The sequence below is a fragment of the Blennius ocellaris genome, assembly GCF_963422515.1.
Source record: "Blennius ocellaris genome assembly, chromosome: 5".
NCBI lineage: Eukaryota > Metazoa > Chordata > Actinopteri > Blenniiformes > Blenniidae > Blennius > Blennius ocellaris.
Window position 1 is genome coordinate 19,912,698 of NC_137654.1, and position 13,431 is coordinate 19,926,128.

At 41.8% G+C, this 13,431-nt stretch overlaps 1 protein-coding gene across 2 annotated transcripts; it reads left to right on the forward strand.

Annotated features, from left to right (window-relative positions):
* The first annotated feature begins 1,525 nt into the window (after positions 1 to 1,525).
* On the forward strand, positions 1,526 to 13,205 carry top1b (DNA topoisomerase Ib). Of its 2 annotated transcripts, XM_080497056.1 has the most exons (21): positions 1,526 to 1,647; positions 1,896 to 1,920; positions 4,747 to 4,843; positions 5,424 to 5,556; positions 6,212 to 6,267; positions 6,419 to 6,520; positions 6,613 to 6,703; positions 6,795 to 6,880; positions 6,997 to 7,112; positions 7,195 to 7,316; positions 7,426 to 7,548; positions 7,627 to 7,814; positions 8,473 to 8,617; positions 8,710 to 8,853; positions 8,989 to 9,174; positions 9,764 to 9,832; positions 9,928 to 10,042; positions 10,249 to 10,376; positions 10,467 to 10,561; positions 10,670 to 10,819; positions 12,038 to 13,205. In XM_080497056.1, exons 1-21 carry the CDS (start codon positions 1,615 to 1,617, stop codon positions 12,138 to 12,140), a joined length of 2,307 nt encoding a protein of 768 aa, XP_080353182.1. In that variant the 5' UTR covers positions 1,526 to 1,614; the 3' UTR covers positions 12,141 to 13,205. The 2 variants fall into 2 exon arrangements, with proteins under 2 accessions (XP_080353182.1, XP_080353181.1); XM_080497055.1 differs by having other exon boundaries at positions 7,426 to 7,814.
* Positions 13,206 to 13,431: the final 226 nt, after the last annotated feature.

Consider the following 13,431-nt stretch of genomic DNA (forward strand, 5'->3'; position numbering starts at 1 on the left):
TTGCGTAGATATTTAGGGGGCGGGGTTTATTACAACTTGCTTGGTTGCAATTGGGGCTCAGGCTTTTCTATAAGTAGTGGAGTTTATGTTTTCCTTGTGCATCTACAAGGTTTTTTTAAGAGCTGTCTTGTTTCTGCAGACAATGGCTTTGTGTCTGAATCAAGCATTTTTTTTTTTTTTTGTGGATGACTGCCTGTTGATGACCTTTGACCTGTCCAGGGTTTACCCAATGACCAGATATGACAGTACAGTGGTAGGGAGTTGATGTTATTTTCTGGCAGCAGTGTGTATATAGCAAATAGAAGATAAGACGGTATTCTCTAGCACTACTACACATCAGGAGAGTAGACAGGTGGTGAGTTGTTTATTGTGAGTAGATAAAGGGTATTTTACTGCAGCAGTGTTTATATAGTACCTGGAGAGAAAATTAGTCGTAGCTAAATAGTGGCTACATAGATCAGGGGTCTGAAACTCGAGCTGTGCTGGTTGCCACAGCTTATACTGTCATCTAGTGTCAAGTAGTACCAAAGAAATGCACATGCATTTCATAATTATATATTTTTTTAATATTGTATAATGAAATTAAACTACAGTCATTTTGATATGTTTACACATTCTCAACTGAAGCTTTTCCATGAACTAACAAATTGATAAATACATTGTTACTCTCATTGGAGGTGCCAGACATCAATTCTGATCATATTTAATTTCCAAAAAATATTAATACATTTTAGAAAAAATAAAAGTATACACAGGCTTTTATTGTTTGCTAATGTAAATATATTTTTTTTTAAACATCTGATTCGTTCACTACCATGTATTCAAACTTAGCATTTAAAAATTAAAAATAAACAATTATTTCCATTTAAAATAAATGCAATTGGACTGACACACAGTGAGTTGATGGATACAGTTTGTACTGGTTCCGTTAAGGAACTAGCATACATTTGTATGCTGAGGAGCAGTGATAGATGCTATTTTCTCTCTGTCTATAAATGAATAGTAGATGTACAATAAGTATGTGTACAGTGATGAGTATATAAGATGTTACTTTGTAGCAGCAGTGTGAATTCTGTCGCTGTTTCCCCCCCCCTAATATTTTCAAACAGTATGGCAAGAGCTGCACAATATATCGAATCTATCACTTTCAACACGCAAACAAATTGTCAACAGTAACAAATTAAAAAAGTTAAATCAAGACAAATAGAAAATCACATAGTGTTTAGAAGAACAAACCTCCATGCACAAGGTCTTTTGACATAATCTCATTAATTGTTTGTATTGCATACTGTGAGTGCTGTTTGTGACAGAGTCGGTGAGCTGATGGAGGGGAAAGGTAATCAAATTTTTATTATTATTATTATTTTAAACTAACGTGGTAAAAGTAATCTGGTTCAGAGGAGCAGCAGCCTGCAGCTGACTCGCTTTGCTGATGCGCATGCGCAGTGGCTGAAGGCTGGGACTCCATTCCAGGCGGAGACCGAGGCGACCTGGAGCCCGAGCCCGGCATCCTGAAGCCCGAGCCCGGCATCCTGAGCCTTGAGCCCGGCATCCCGACCAGCTGCTGTCTGCTGGGAGAACTTTACCTGCGTCTCAAACAATAACCACTCGACCATGAGCGGAGATCATGGGCGCGGAGACTCTCAGGTAGTCAATAATTCATACATATTTAGTGCTCAGTTTCCATCAAATGGTCGGTAATAAACGTCATAACACGGAATAACGGTGAATAAAGGCGAGACCGGGTTGTAAGTCATCCCGTTATCCTGGGTCAACTTTTGACCGAGGGGCATTGTATGATTTCATTGTGACAGCTATATTTCCAAGTTGAATAACCGAGCTACCGGCATTTTTGAAATTGCAATATTTAAACTATTTTCTCCCTCAATTTGCAGGTCAATTCTGGATCTAAAGGAAGCGGTAGGTCCTCTGATTGTTTTTTTGTTTTTTTATTTACTCACATGCACTCTGGTTTCCTATTGCAGCCGCGTCTACCTGTGTGCTGTTAGTTTTTTAAAGGACAGAAATGGCGTCCCAGAGACTAAGTCCCTTCTCCTACTCTCTCTTGCGGCTATTGTTCAAAAACAGGCTCTGAAATGCACACTTGCCGGCCTGCTTTTCTCCATCTGATGGGTTATTCCTGCAGGGCCTGGCGTCCTGCAAATTACGCATGCGGTGGATCGGCGATATTTACGCGCAAATGCCCCGAATTTTAGAGCCGAAAGTGGCCGAATTGAGGCTGAGGACTTAGTCTCTGCGCCATTTTCTTTTTCTCTGTGAAGCAGCCAGGCGCCGATCAGTGGGCCGACAGTCTGCCGCCTGCATGGAGGCGAGAGCCGGGAGCCGGTGTGGCCCGGAGCCGGGTGGGGGGGCTGAGCCTTGGAGCCCCGGAACCTGGAGCTCCTCTCCTCCGCCTCACCCAGCGCTCACATTTATCCACTCAGCTGGCAGACAAAAGATTCCTCACGTTGGACTTTAAAACTTCAACACAAAGTTGCATCACGTTACTGAAGACGTGTTTTTTTTTGTATTAGACAAGTATTCCTTTTCTGTGACACACATCCAGGACAGGGTCACCTCACTCCTGCAAAGTCTCCTCTAGACCACTAATAAGTAACTAATAACCTGTCAATAACATCCATTATCAGAACATGTGTATCAATAATGTAATAAATTGTTACCTTTTTGAAGTAGCATTTCGAGAAATAATTTCTAATTGTAATAACTGCCGCCAATAATCTAACAATACATAAATATGGCTGCAATTATTGGCAATAAAATCCGTTCTTTGTTCGTTTTGCGCAGTTTAAAATAGGTATAGTGGATGGGATTGTTGTCATATTCATTCATTGAGGACACACACTCTGCAATCTTTTTTTTTCTGTTTTATTACATTATTGGCCACTTATTATCTTATCGGCTTTATTGCATTGAGAATGGCCAAAGTTATTTGGTCATTTGTTGTTACAGTGGGACAAAGCCAAGCGTGCAGTGGGAGCTGGTTGAGTGCGATGTGTATTAGTGTTTTATATGACAAGAGCAGGCCGATACTGTTATTAAGCTGCCATGACAGCAGGGAGCCACAAGGTGATGATGAGGCCAAATCCAGGTCCTCCTCAGGAGGGACATCACTCAGCAGGACGCTTTTTAATATCGGGACTCAAGTTTAAATCATTATACACTAATTATTCATCTGGCAGCACTCAGGTGTAAAAAGCTGTTTTCCATCTCAAGTGCCTTCGTATTTACAGTACTGTTGTAAAGGTTTATACTGGTGCGAAGGCGAACAAGCTGCAAGTGTTGAAAACAACACAACTGAATTGTGCTACTAGTTTATTTTGATAATAGTTTATATAATAATAGTTAATAATAGATAATAGTTTATTTTGATAACCCAATGCAGATTTCAATGTGGAAAAAGCTGGATGGAAGTGCTTGTATGATCATCTTTTGTTTTTAAAGCAGCATCCATTCTTCTCATTACATTCACTTTGTTTTAAGAGCTCATGTTGAGGTGCTTAAAAACATATTGGAGAACTTTATGCACACAGGTCTTGTATGCATCTCGCCTGCTTTAGATCCTTCGTTCTCCATTTAAACCTACACAGACTAAATTACTATTAATGTGGAGCCAATAAGGCACTGAATAGTATCTTTTTTATTCACGTTATTTCTTGTTATATTACCTAGACCTTTTTTTGTGCATTGCCAGAAATTATGTTGTAGAACTATTTTTAGTAACTCAAAGGTGGGAGTTGACATCCATCAATACTGACCAATTAATCTTAAATAGTGTCATAAAGGATTTCATTTTGTGGTGTTTATTTTTTTTTTTATTCCTGTTACAACTTATCACATTTTCTTCATATTTATCTTATTATACACATTGGTCAATTCTCTGCCTATCATTAAAACACTTCAAGATATTCTTCTGGAGATTCATGTTCTTGTAGTTTGTTGCAGCCATCTTTGAAACAAACAACAGCAGTTATGTTTTCTTCTGGGTCCACAAAGTGTGAAAGCACTATGACATGTCTTCATATCTTATATGAACTAGAGTCAATCAGTAGAACCTTATTTGAGGAGCACCTTGACTAAATAATAAGACGAAGCTCTTGAAACGGGAAAACCAGGTTAATAAATCCATATTACAAATCTTCATTAGAATTCCTGTAAAAGAAAGCAACGCCTCACCAAATTCAACAAAACATTTCAACAGTTAAAAGAGTGCTGCCTGGCTAAAAAAAAAACAAAAAAAACTGTGGACATCTAGGTCATGTCTCTGATGTACGTCAGCTGGCTGTGTCTGTCTTTCCTTTTTGGAGTTTCTGCTTGTTGATTCCTGTTTTTGGTGTGCAGTAGCAGTGGAGTAGATACGCCGTGTGCCAGCTATTCATGTCCACGACAACAATGCGTGGTAGCCTTGGACTTGAGCTTATGCTTCCTCTCTCCTTCTTTGACCGACTCAAAACACCGTCGGCTGGTGCAAATATATATTGCACCCAACGTGACTTTCACTTTGAAATGCTTCTCTGGGACCATAACTTACAATTAAGTGAGTGCAGGATGATGGATGCATTTACTTAAGATGCTCTGGAGTAGATTTTCTCTTCAAAGTCAGATAAACTATATGTAAACCAATAGATAAGAAGAACTGGTTCTCAGATATTAGACGGTGGACAAAACATATCTGTCCGTGCTATTTTGAATACTGCTGAACAGGTTGTTCTCTTCTCTGGTTGGCAGACGCTCACAAGCATAAAGATAAGCACAAAGACAAGGAACATAGACACAAAGATCACAAGAAAGACAAGGAGCGAGAGAAATTGAAGCACAGCAACAGGTAGGGTTGCTCCGTCTTCTTTCATTTGTTGTACATCTCAACTTGTGATTGTTATCACTGTTGCAGGCAGCAGCTTGAATCCTTGTTTGAATTTCAACATATTTATTCACACAGTGTTTCACCGGTGGTTCTGTTACGTTAGAAGGTTAACTATGGGGAGGAATGCAGAAGATTTCCATCTTTATGTACATGAAACAAGATAATAAAGAAGCTTCGCAGACTGTATTTCTGACATGAATTCAAACTAATAGAGCTCCACCATGTTGAACCACTCTCATAACCTCTTCACAGTGTTTGAGCTTTCAATCAGAGTGGGACATTTGCAGTTGTTTCTTTTGGCCTCGTTACACTTGTGGGCTGCAGTGTAATAGCAGAGTAATGACTTTGGCTTGTTTTTTTTTTTTTGGGGGGGGGGGGGGGGTTTGGCAGGTGTCCCTGAATCTGTCATTGTCTATTTGAAGTGATCAAGTGTGTTTTGGTGGTAGCTGCTTCTTTTCCCTTTCTTTTTTCTTTTTTCTTTTGTCTGATCTCTTGCACTTGATCCCTGACCTCTTTGGGTTTTTTTTTTTTTGTGTGTCAGTGAACATAAGGAGTACTCCGAGAAAAAACACAAAGACAAAGAGAAGCTGAAGCACAGCGACGGCAGCTCAGACAAGCACAGAGAGAAACACAAAGAGAAAGACAAGGACAGAGAGAGGAGGAAAGACGAAAAGGTTTGTTTGTCGCTCTCACCGTGTCTTTTATGTGCTTTTGGTATTTTTTTTTCATCAAGCCTTAATGTTACTTGAAGTTAGTCTGACGAAATGGCAAAAGATGAATTATGATAGATACACAAATGGGTTCGCTAGTTTCCCACGAGTAAAAGTGTACACATTAAGCTTTTGTAATCACTGAAATAGCAATTATTATCCAAGAACATTGCAATCACACAATCGTGTGTCATTTACCCAGGATATAATACTTTATGTTTACAAGCAATATACTGGCCAATTTTAAAAACATTTCTCTTTTTTCAGCTCAAAAAGTGCCACATTTCTTACAGGATCTATGTAACAGATGATATTAAAGAATATGAAGCATAACTGTATTGCCGTGTATTGTATGATTGTCAAAGAAAGTGTTGGAAAACTTGATCTAGCTCATACATCGACCAGGTCAACCGACTGGAAGGAGGCTATGTAAAACAAATCAGCAGCACTATTGTCATTATTTTTTTATGGAATTGCCATCAATTACAAAATGTGAAAGAATGTGGACGACTTGTGTAAGATACTAGATATGATCATAAAAAGGGCGAAAATGTAGTTAAAAGAAAGTAGTTGATGCACATGTAATGTTTTTTTTTTTGTTCTTCACTTCCCCACTCAGGTTCAGTCGTCTCATTTAAACAAGGCTAAGAAGGAGAAAGAGAACGGCTATGTGAGGTAAACAACATCACTTTGTTGCATCTGAGATGATTGAAATGAAGTGAGAAGGTTGCTGTAATTTGAATGTTTTGGGTTGTTTTTTTTTTATTTCAATAATGTTTCATCGGTTTCATAAAATGGACTTCAATGTCTTCATTTTGTGACTTAGAGGGTCTAGCCCTTCAATTAAGAGCGAGCCTGAAGAAGACAATGGTTTCTACCCTTCTCCTCAAAACAACAAGAGCTCCAAACGAGAGTATGACGATGAAGAGTAAGTGTCACCGAAACCCCAAATCCTAAACGTTTGCTTTGAGTTGTGCACTTTCTTTTGTGTGTGTGAGATGAGAAACTCTGTGTTCACAGTTGTGAATACAAACCCAAGAAGGTGAAGGTGGAACATGACAAGAAAGCCAAGAAAAGGAAACATGAGTACGAAGAAGATGACGAGGAGGAGGTTTGTGAGCTTCTGCATACGCTGGCATGTTCTCTGTGCTGTAGGCATTTTTTGCGATGTTGAGATTTCCTGTTTTGTCTCCTTGTTTTAGGATGTCAAGCACAAAAAGAAGACAAAAGACAAAAAGGCAGCCGATGGAAAGAAAGCCAAAAAGGAGGAAGAGGAGAAATGGAAGTGGTAGGAGAGTTTTATTGGAAAATTGTCCTTTTGTAGCATATTGTGCTGACAGGCAGGCTTCATAGTATTTTTCTTTCTCATGTGAGCGGTGTGATGCTGTTGTCTGTGTTAATTAGGTGGGAAGAAGAAAGATCCACCGACGGCTCCAAATGGCGCTTTCTTGAACATAAGGGTCCCGTGTTCGCACCTCCATATGAACCCTTACCTGGAAAAGTTAAATTTTATTACGATGGTGAGGCTCTGGTAACATCATGATTCGTCATTTTTCATACATGACTCCATTTGTATTGTATTCTTACTTGCTGTATTTGCAGGTAAGCCTATGAAACTCGGCGCTCCTGCTGAGGAGGTGGCCACGTTTTTCGCCAAGATGTTGGATCATGAATACACCACAAAGGATATCTTCAGGAAGAATTTCTTCAAAGACTGGCGGAAGGTGAGCCGACGAGACGAGGAAGCGTTCTCCACAAACATGAGCTGGACTCTGGAAACGGTGAGAAGTTTCTCAGATGGACACGCTTCAGACGTCTTTTCTCTGATTTAAGGAAATGACATCAGAGGAAAAGTCGTCGATAACCGACTTGAATAAATGCAACTTCGGCGAGATGAGTGAGTACTTCAAGGCCCAGTCAGAAGCTCGGAAACAGATGTCAAAGGAGGAGAAACAGGTAGACCAGCGGTCACTCGCCCTCTCCCAGCCTCGGAAAGAGTGTGGAATCACGCCGTTCATTTTGACACACTTGCAGAAAATCAAAGAGGAGAACGAGCGGCTCCTCCAGGAGTACGGCTTCTGCATCATGGACAACCACAAGGAGAGGATCGGAAACTTTCGCATCGAGCCGCCGGGCCTCTTCCGGGGCCGAGGCGACCATCCAAAGATGGGCATGCTGAAGCGCCGCATCAGACCTCAGGACATCATCATTAACTGTAGCAAGTAAGAAATGTCATTATTTCTATCATCCATCCACCCATCTATTCTGGAGTTTCACCACAAGGTGGCCCCGTCAGACCATGATGGGCACTGACGTGAACTCACACGAAAAGATTTGGATATAATTCATAAGTAACGGAAGTGAAAATGTGTTGTCTCGTCACATTAGAAGATATTAGACATTTGCAACCACGGCCAGATGATTCCCCGACACTGTCTTGTTCTTCTTCTTTTTAAACGTCCTCTCCATCTTACATTTCACATTGATCTATGTTCTGATGGCCGTCAAAAGCTTTAAACGTGTCACAGTCTGAGTTGTGTTGCTTTGAAGTGCCATTAGGAATACAGTATGGCTTACGTATCGCCGCTATACACTGACACACATGCCGGCACTGTGTCAAAGGTAATCTTCCTGTTTGAGTTCGCGCTGTCTGTGTGAACAATAACACGACCCTGCAACGACATCACAAGGCTTTGTTTTACTCTACAGCTTCTCCATCCACTCTTGTCTTGTCGCTGTAGTTTTTACGCCATGAACTCAGCCACATTAAGCTGTCGGAACTGAATATTTAGGAGCGAATGCACATTATTCTACATAAAAAACAACAAAAAAAGATTTAGATTCCTGTCAAATGTTTAGTAAACCTGGATCTTTTTGTAGGGACTCCAAACACCCCAAACCTCCTCCAGGAACAAAATGGAAAGAGGTGCGCCATGACAATAAGGTCACCTGGTTAGCATCGTGGACGGAGAACATCCAGGGCTCCATCAAGTACATCATGCTGAACCCCAGCTCCCGGATCAAGGTAGCCGTGCCCTCACACCTTCAGTCTCTATTTTGTTTTTTTTATTGGTTTTCCTTTGGAAGAGAAAAAGAAGATTTTGTGGCTTTGTGCAGGGGGAGAAGGACTGGCAGAAGTATGAGACGGCGCGGCGTTTGAAGAAGTGTGTCGATCGAATTCGTTCCCAGTACAGAGACGACTGGAAGTCTAAGGAGATGAGGATCAGACAGAGAGCCGTGGCTTTGTATTTCATCGACAAGGTGTGCGAGTGTGTGTGGGGGGGGGGGGGGTCAAAAAAAAAAAAGAAGAAGAAGCCTACTCCTTAAGTTCACCAACATTTCAATCCTCAAACAAGTAATTTCACATTTACATCTTTGCACCGGCCAATGCTGTAGCTGGCGCTGCGAGCGGGGAATGAGAAGGAGGAAGGTGAGACGGCGGACACCGTCGGCTGCTGCTCGCTGCGGGTGGAGCACATCAAACTGTACCCCAAGATGGACGAGCAGGAGTACGTGGTGGAGTTCGACTTCCTGGGAAAAGACTCCATCCGCTACTACAACAAGATCCCTGTGGAGAAAAGGGTGAGGGGGGGGGCGAAAGGAGGGAATGGAGAGGAGAGAAACGCATAGTGCTTGTGGTTTCACGAGGGAGGTGCTGGGCGTGTATTTGACAGATTTGGAATTTAGTGTAAATGAGATTAGAAGTTTGTGTGCTGTGGAGGATGTTTGCACTGGCAGGTGATCAGACACAGAAAGCTTTCCGTCAGCCTGCCTCTGAGGGGGTTCTGTTTCCTGCTATTAGAGTGTACACACACACACACACACACACACACACACACACACACACACACACACACACACACACACACACACACACACACACACACACACACACACACACACACACACACACAGACACAATGTTGAATATCCAGTGTCAGATTCAGAATCTTTCTCCATCTATTTGCTACATTATCATATTTTATTCCTACTCCAAAAAAAAAAGAAAAGAAAAGAAAAGAAAAAGAAATACTCACATAAACAGTTCATTAAAAGCACCTGCATTTTTGTTCACGGACTAAAAATAAGACACCTCCCTCTTCTGGTAGAAATGTGATGATGCATCCGGGAAGACACTTTCTGATGACTTTGTGTTGTTATTTCTTATCAGGTCTTTAAAAACCTCCAGTTGTTTCTGGAGAACAAGCAGCCCGAAGACGACTTGTTCGACAGGCTCAACGTGAGAAACGTTTACATTTGGGACTTCCTTAAGACTCCTTGCATTTTAAAACCGTGCTTCTTTTGTGATTTTGTGTCATGTGTTGCTTCCTGCAGACCTCTATTCTGAACAAGCACTTACAGGAGCTGATGGACGGACTCACAGCCAAGGTTTTCCGTACCTACAATGCCTCCATCACCCTCCAACAGCAGCTTAAAGAACTAACATGTTGTGAGTCACAGGGCAATCTTTTTACACTGTTTTTGATTACTCGATGTCCAAACAGGAATCCTAAATGAACGCGTACAGACTTATAGTTTTAGTAATAATCTTTCTCTACATGCCGCAAAGATGAGAGTGAAACAAATGGCTTTGTTTGCTGCACAGCCGGACTCTTCAGTCATCTTTATTCCCATTTATTCTGTTTCCGTGTGCAGCCGATGATAGCATGCCGGCGAGGATCCTGTCTTATAACCGAGCGAACCGGGCAGTGGCCATTCTCTGTAACCACCAGAGAGCTCCACCAAAAACATTCGAGAAGTCCATGCAAAACCTCCAGACCAAGGTGAGCCACTCGCTTGCCTTTAGTTGTACGTGTAAAATGCAAAAGTTGCTTGTGGCACGAATAGTTTTCCTTTGTCTTTTTTTGGGTCAGATTGACGAGAAACAGAATCAGCTTTCAGCAGCCAGGAAGCAGCTGAAGGCTGCAAAGGCCGACCACAAGGCTTCTCACGACGACAAGAGCAAAAAGTACGAGAGCCTGAACACGGTTTGATCAGTGAACCAAGTCAGAACCGTTTTCTGTGTCTGTTTCCTTTGTTTATATCTTTTTTTGTTTCTCCTCTGTGTTTGGATCAGGACCGTGGAGGTGAAGCGTAAAGCTGTGCAGAGGATAGAAGAGCAGCTGATGAAGCTCCAGGTGCAGGCCACTGACAGAGAGGAGAACAAGCAGATTGCTCTGGGAACCTCGAAACTCAACTACCTGGATCCCCGCATCTCTGTTGCATGGTATTTATGTTGCACCAGGATTATATGATTGTTTGTAGAACCATTATGGTCTGACAACGGTGACATTGGGCAGGGGAACGGCCTGCTGCTAAAGAGGCTGGAGATCTGTGCTTGGTCGAGTGTGCGCAATGCACATCCACCTTGGTGACAGAAAGGCAGGAAATGCCCTTGCATTGTAGGAAAAGGAGCAGCACAAGCAAAAAAAGCTAACGGCTGCAGAAGGAAAATAAGAGGAAGAAAAGCGTGTGAGTGCCAGGAACAATGGGGTTTGTTTCTGAAAGCCAGGGAGCGTCCCCAAACAGCGGCCCTTCCTCCATGTGGGAAGTCGATGAGGAGCCGTGGCTGAATGAAGTGCCGCAGAGAAAGGGGAACAGTGGCCCACCCTCCCTAACCAATGCCCCACAGCTATTTCTGGAGAGCCTCCTCCTGCAGCACAATGGATACTGGAATGCTCCGTGTTCTGCCTGCTTGTCGGGCGTGAGGGACGGGGGTCCCCGTCTAAAGGGTGGTGCACGGGAACCCGAAGTAGAGTATCTGTAAGGCCGCGAGTGACAGAGGTGAATAGCCAGTAACTGCTGTCAAACATTATCCATCAGGACGTTTGAAAGATGAAGAGATTACCTAAAACAGTTATGTAATCACGGTGGTGTGGTGATTCCGCCATTGTTTCCTTGGATAAACTCAGAATTTTCCCAATTTTCCATTTTCTATTGACAAAAGTTAATTGGTGATGAAACGACGTGTTCGTACTGCGTCTGTTCAGATTTGTAATGTCTGTACTTTCGGCCTGTGGTGGAGCGATGTCAAACTGTGAAGGCAGGACTAGTTGTTGAACTAATGCGTGTGGACAGTAACACAGTCTGAGATACTGAAACAGAAACACAACAATCATCACGTCTGCACGTCTTAATTCCAAAGCTGAGATCTACGTATGTCTATCTATTCCCTATCTATTCTCTGTGTCTTCACTTGGAAAGCTTGATTGACCCCCTTCAGAGGTTTAGTCTTGCAAAATGATTATGAAGGGGTCAGCAATTCCACAGCGTGCGGCTGGACAAACTTGAAATGATGAACAAACTGAAAAGCGAACATTGGGGAGACATGATGTTGCCTGTTCGAGACATTGAATTGAATATGTGCAAGTAACTCCCAACGCAGTGTCGTCGTCTCCGTCGCCATTATTTTCCCCGATCTTACGTTGTCATCTCTTCCCCGCAGGTGCAAAAAATACAGCATTCCCATTGAGAAGATCTACAACAAAACCCAGAGAGAGAAGTTTGCCTGGGCCATTGACATGGCTGAGAAGGACTATGAGTTTTAAACCCACGTGATGTTCAAGCCTTTTCTACGCCTTTTGATTGTAAGCTGGTTTGCAGTTGATGTCAAATGATTCCACTGTGTGGTTCCCGCAGGGCTGTGAAGGAGGAGGCAGAAGCTCGGCTGAAGCTGTGACGACAGGTCGATAATCATGTTGTACATACGGATTGGTCGTGTAACCCAAATCAACTTTGAAACCATTTTGAACAAGCCGCCGAAACGGCGTCTCTCTCTCGCGCTTTCTCTCTCTCGCTCTTGAGAAAATTTACAGTAGTGTGTATGTAGCTGCAGCGTTCTGCCCATGACCCTACACCTATAAACACAGTAGTATTATCTTTTGTCAGATAAAATGTACTGAAATTTGTAAGCCATCAGATTTATCGAGAAATTCTATATTGTCATAGAATAATGAATTAACAAATGTTTGTATGAGGGACTGTGAGGAAACAACCCAATATGAGCAATTTCAATATGTGACAGTCTGATGACAGTGTGGAGAGTAGAAACCTTTAGCTCACAGAATTATTAGCACACAGAATGTCATCTTTTGTTTTCCATTTAGCTTGAGTTTACTGTTTATTTCAGGGATGTACATATTTTCGGTCCTTTTTAGTGACTAAATTTCAGTGTTTTTTAAAATGTGTGTTGTATGCATTGTCAACTAAAAGCTCTTCATTGCTCATATGCAACCATGGTGTGTCTTTTTCCTCAGTTTTATAATGAACAAAGTGTAACATTGAATCACGGTTACTTGAACCAGCTAAAGCGCAGCGTGTGTCTTTATGTGCCAGAGCTATAAGAAACTGTTCCCCCTGTGGCAGAAGGGTGTGGATTTACCCCAAAAAAAGAATAATAATCACAAAATCTGTCATTGTGGTGTGCCGTTTTTGTATTGCTGTGATAAAGCAGAAAGTGTCTTTGAACTGACTTCCAAATGTGAATGGATATTCTAACTTTTATGCATTAATATTCCTTGTTATCTGATCATTTATCACGTCACCTGATCCCAGTGGATTGAATGCTTATTGTTTTGAGCTTTGTAGTTTTCACAATAAAAACGTCAACCTTTCCTTTTTTGGGGTCTTTTAACTGTTTTGGCTTTTACATGTTAAATAGCAAGAAAGAAAAAGAACTGTGTTTCTGAGCAGACGAGGTTATTAATCTTCCAGAAGTAATCACGAAAAGTTAATCAAATCTCTTCTATTCCTCGTGTAAATCTGACAATGAATTAAATGACATGTTGTGGTCTGACGATAACAGAACTCAGAGTGAGTCTGTGTCTTTAAGAGGCCGAC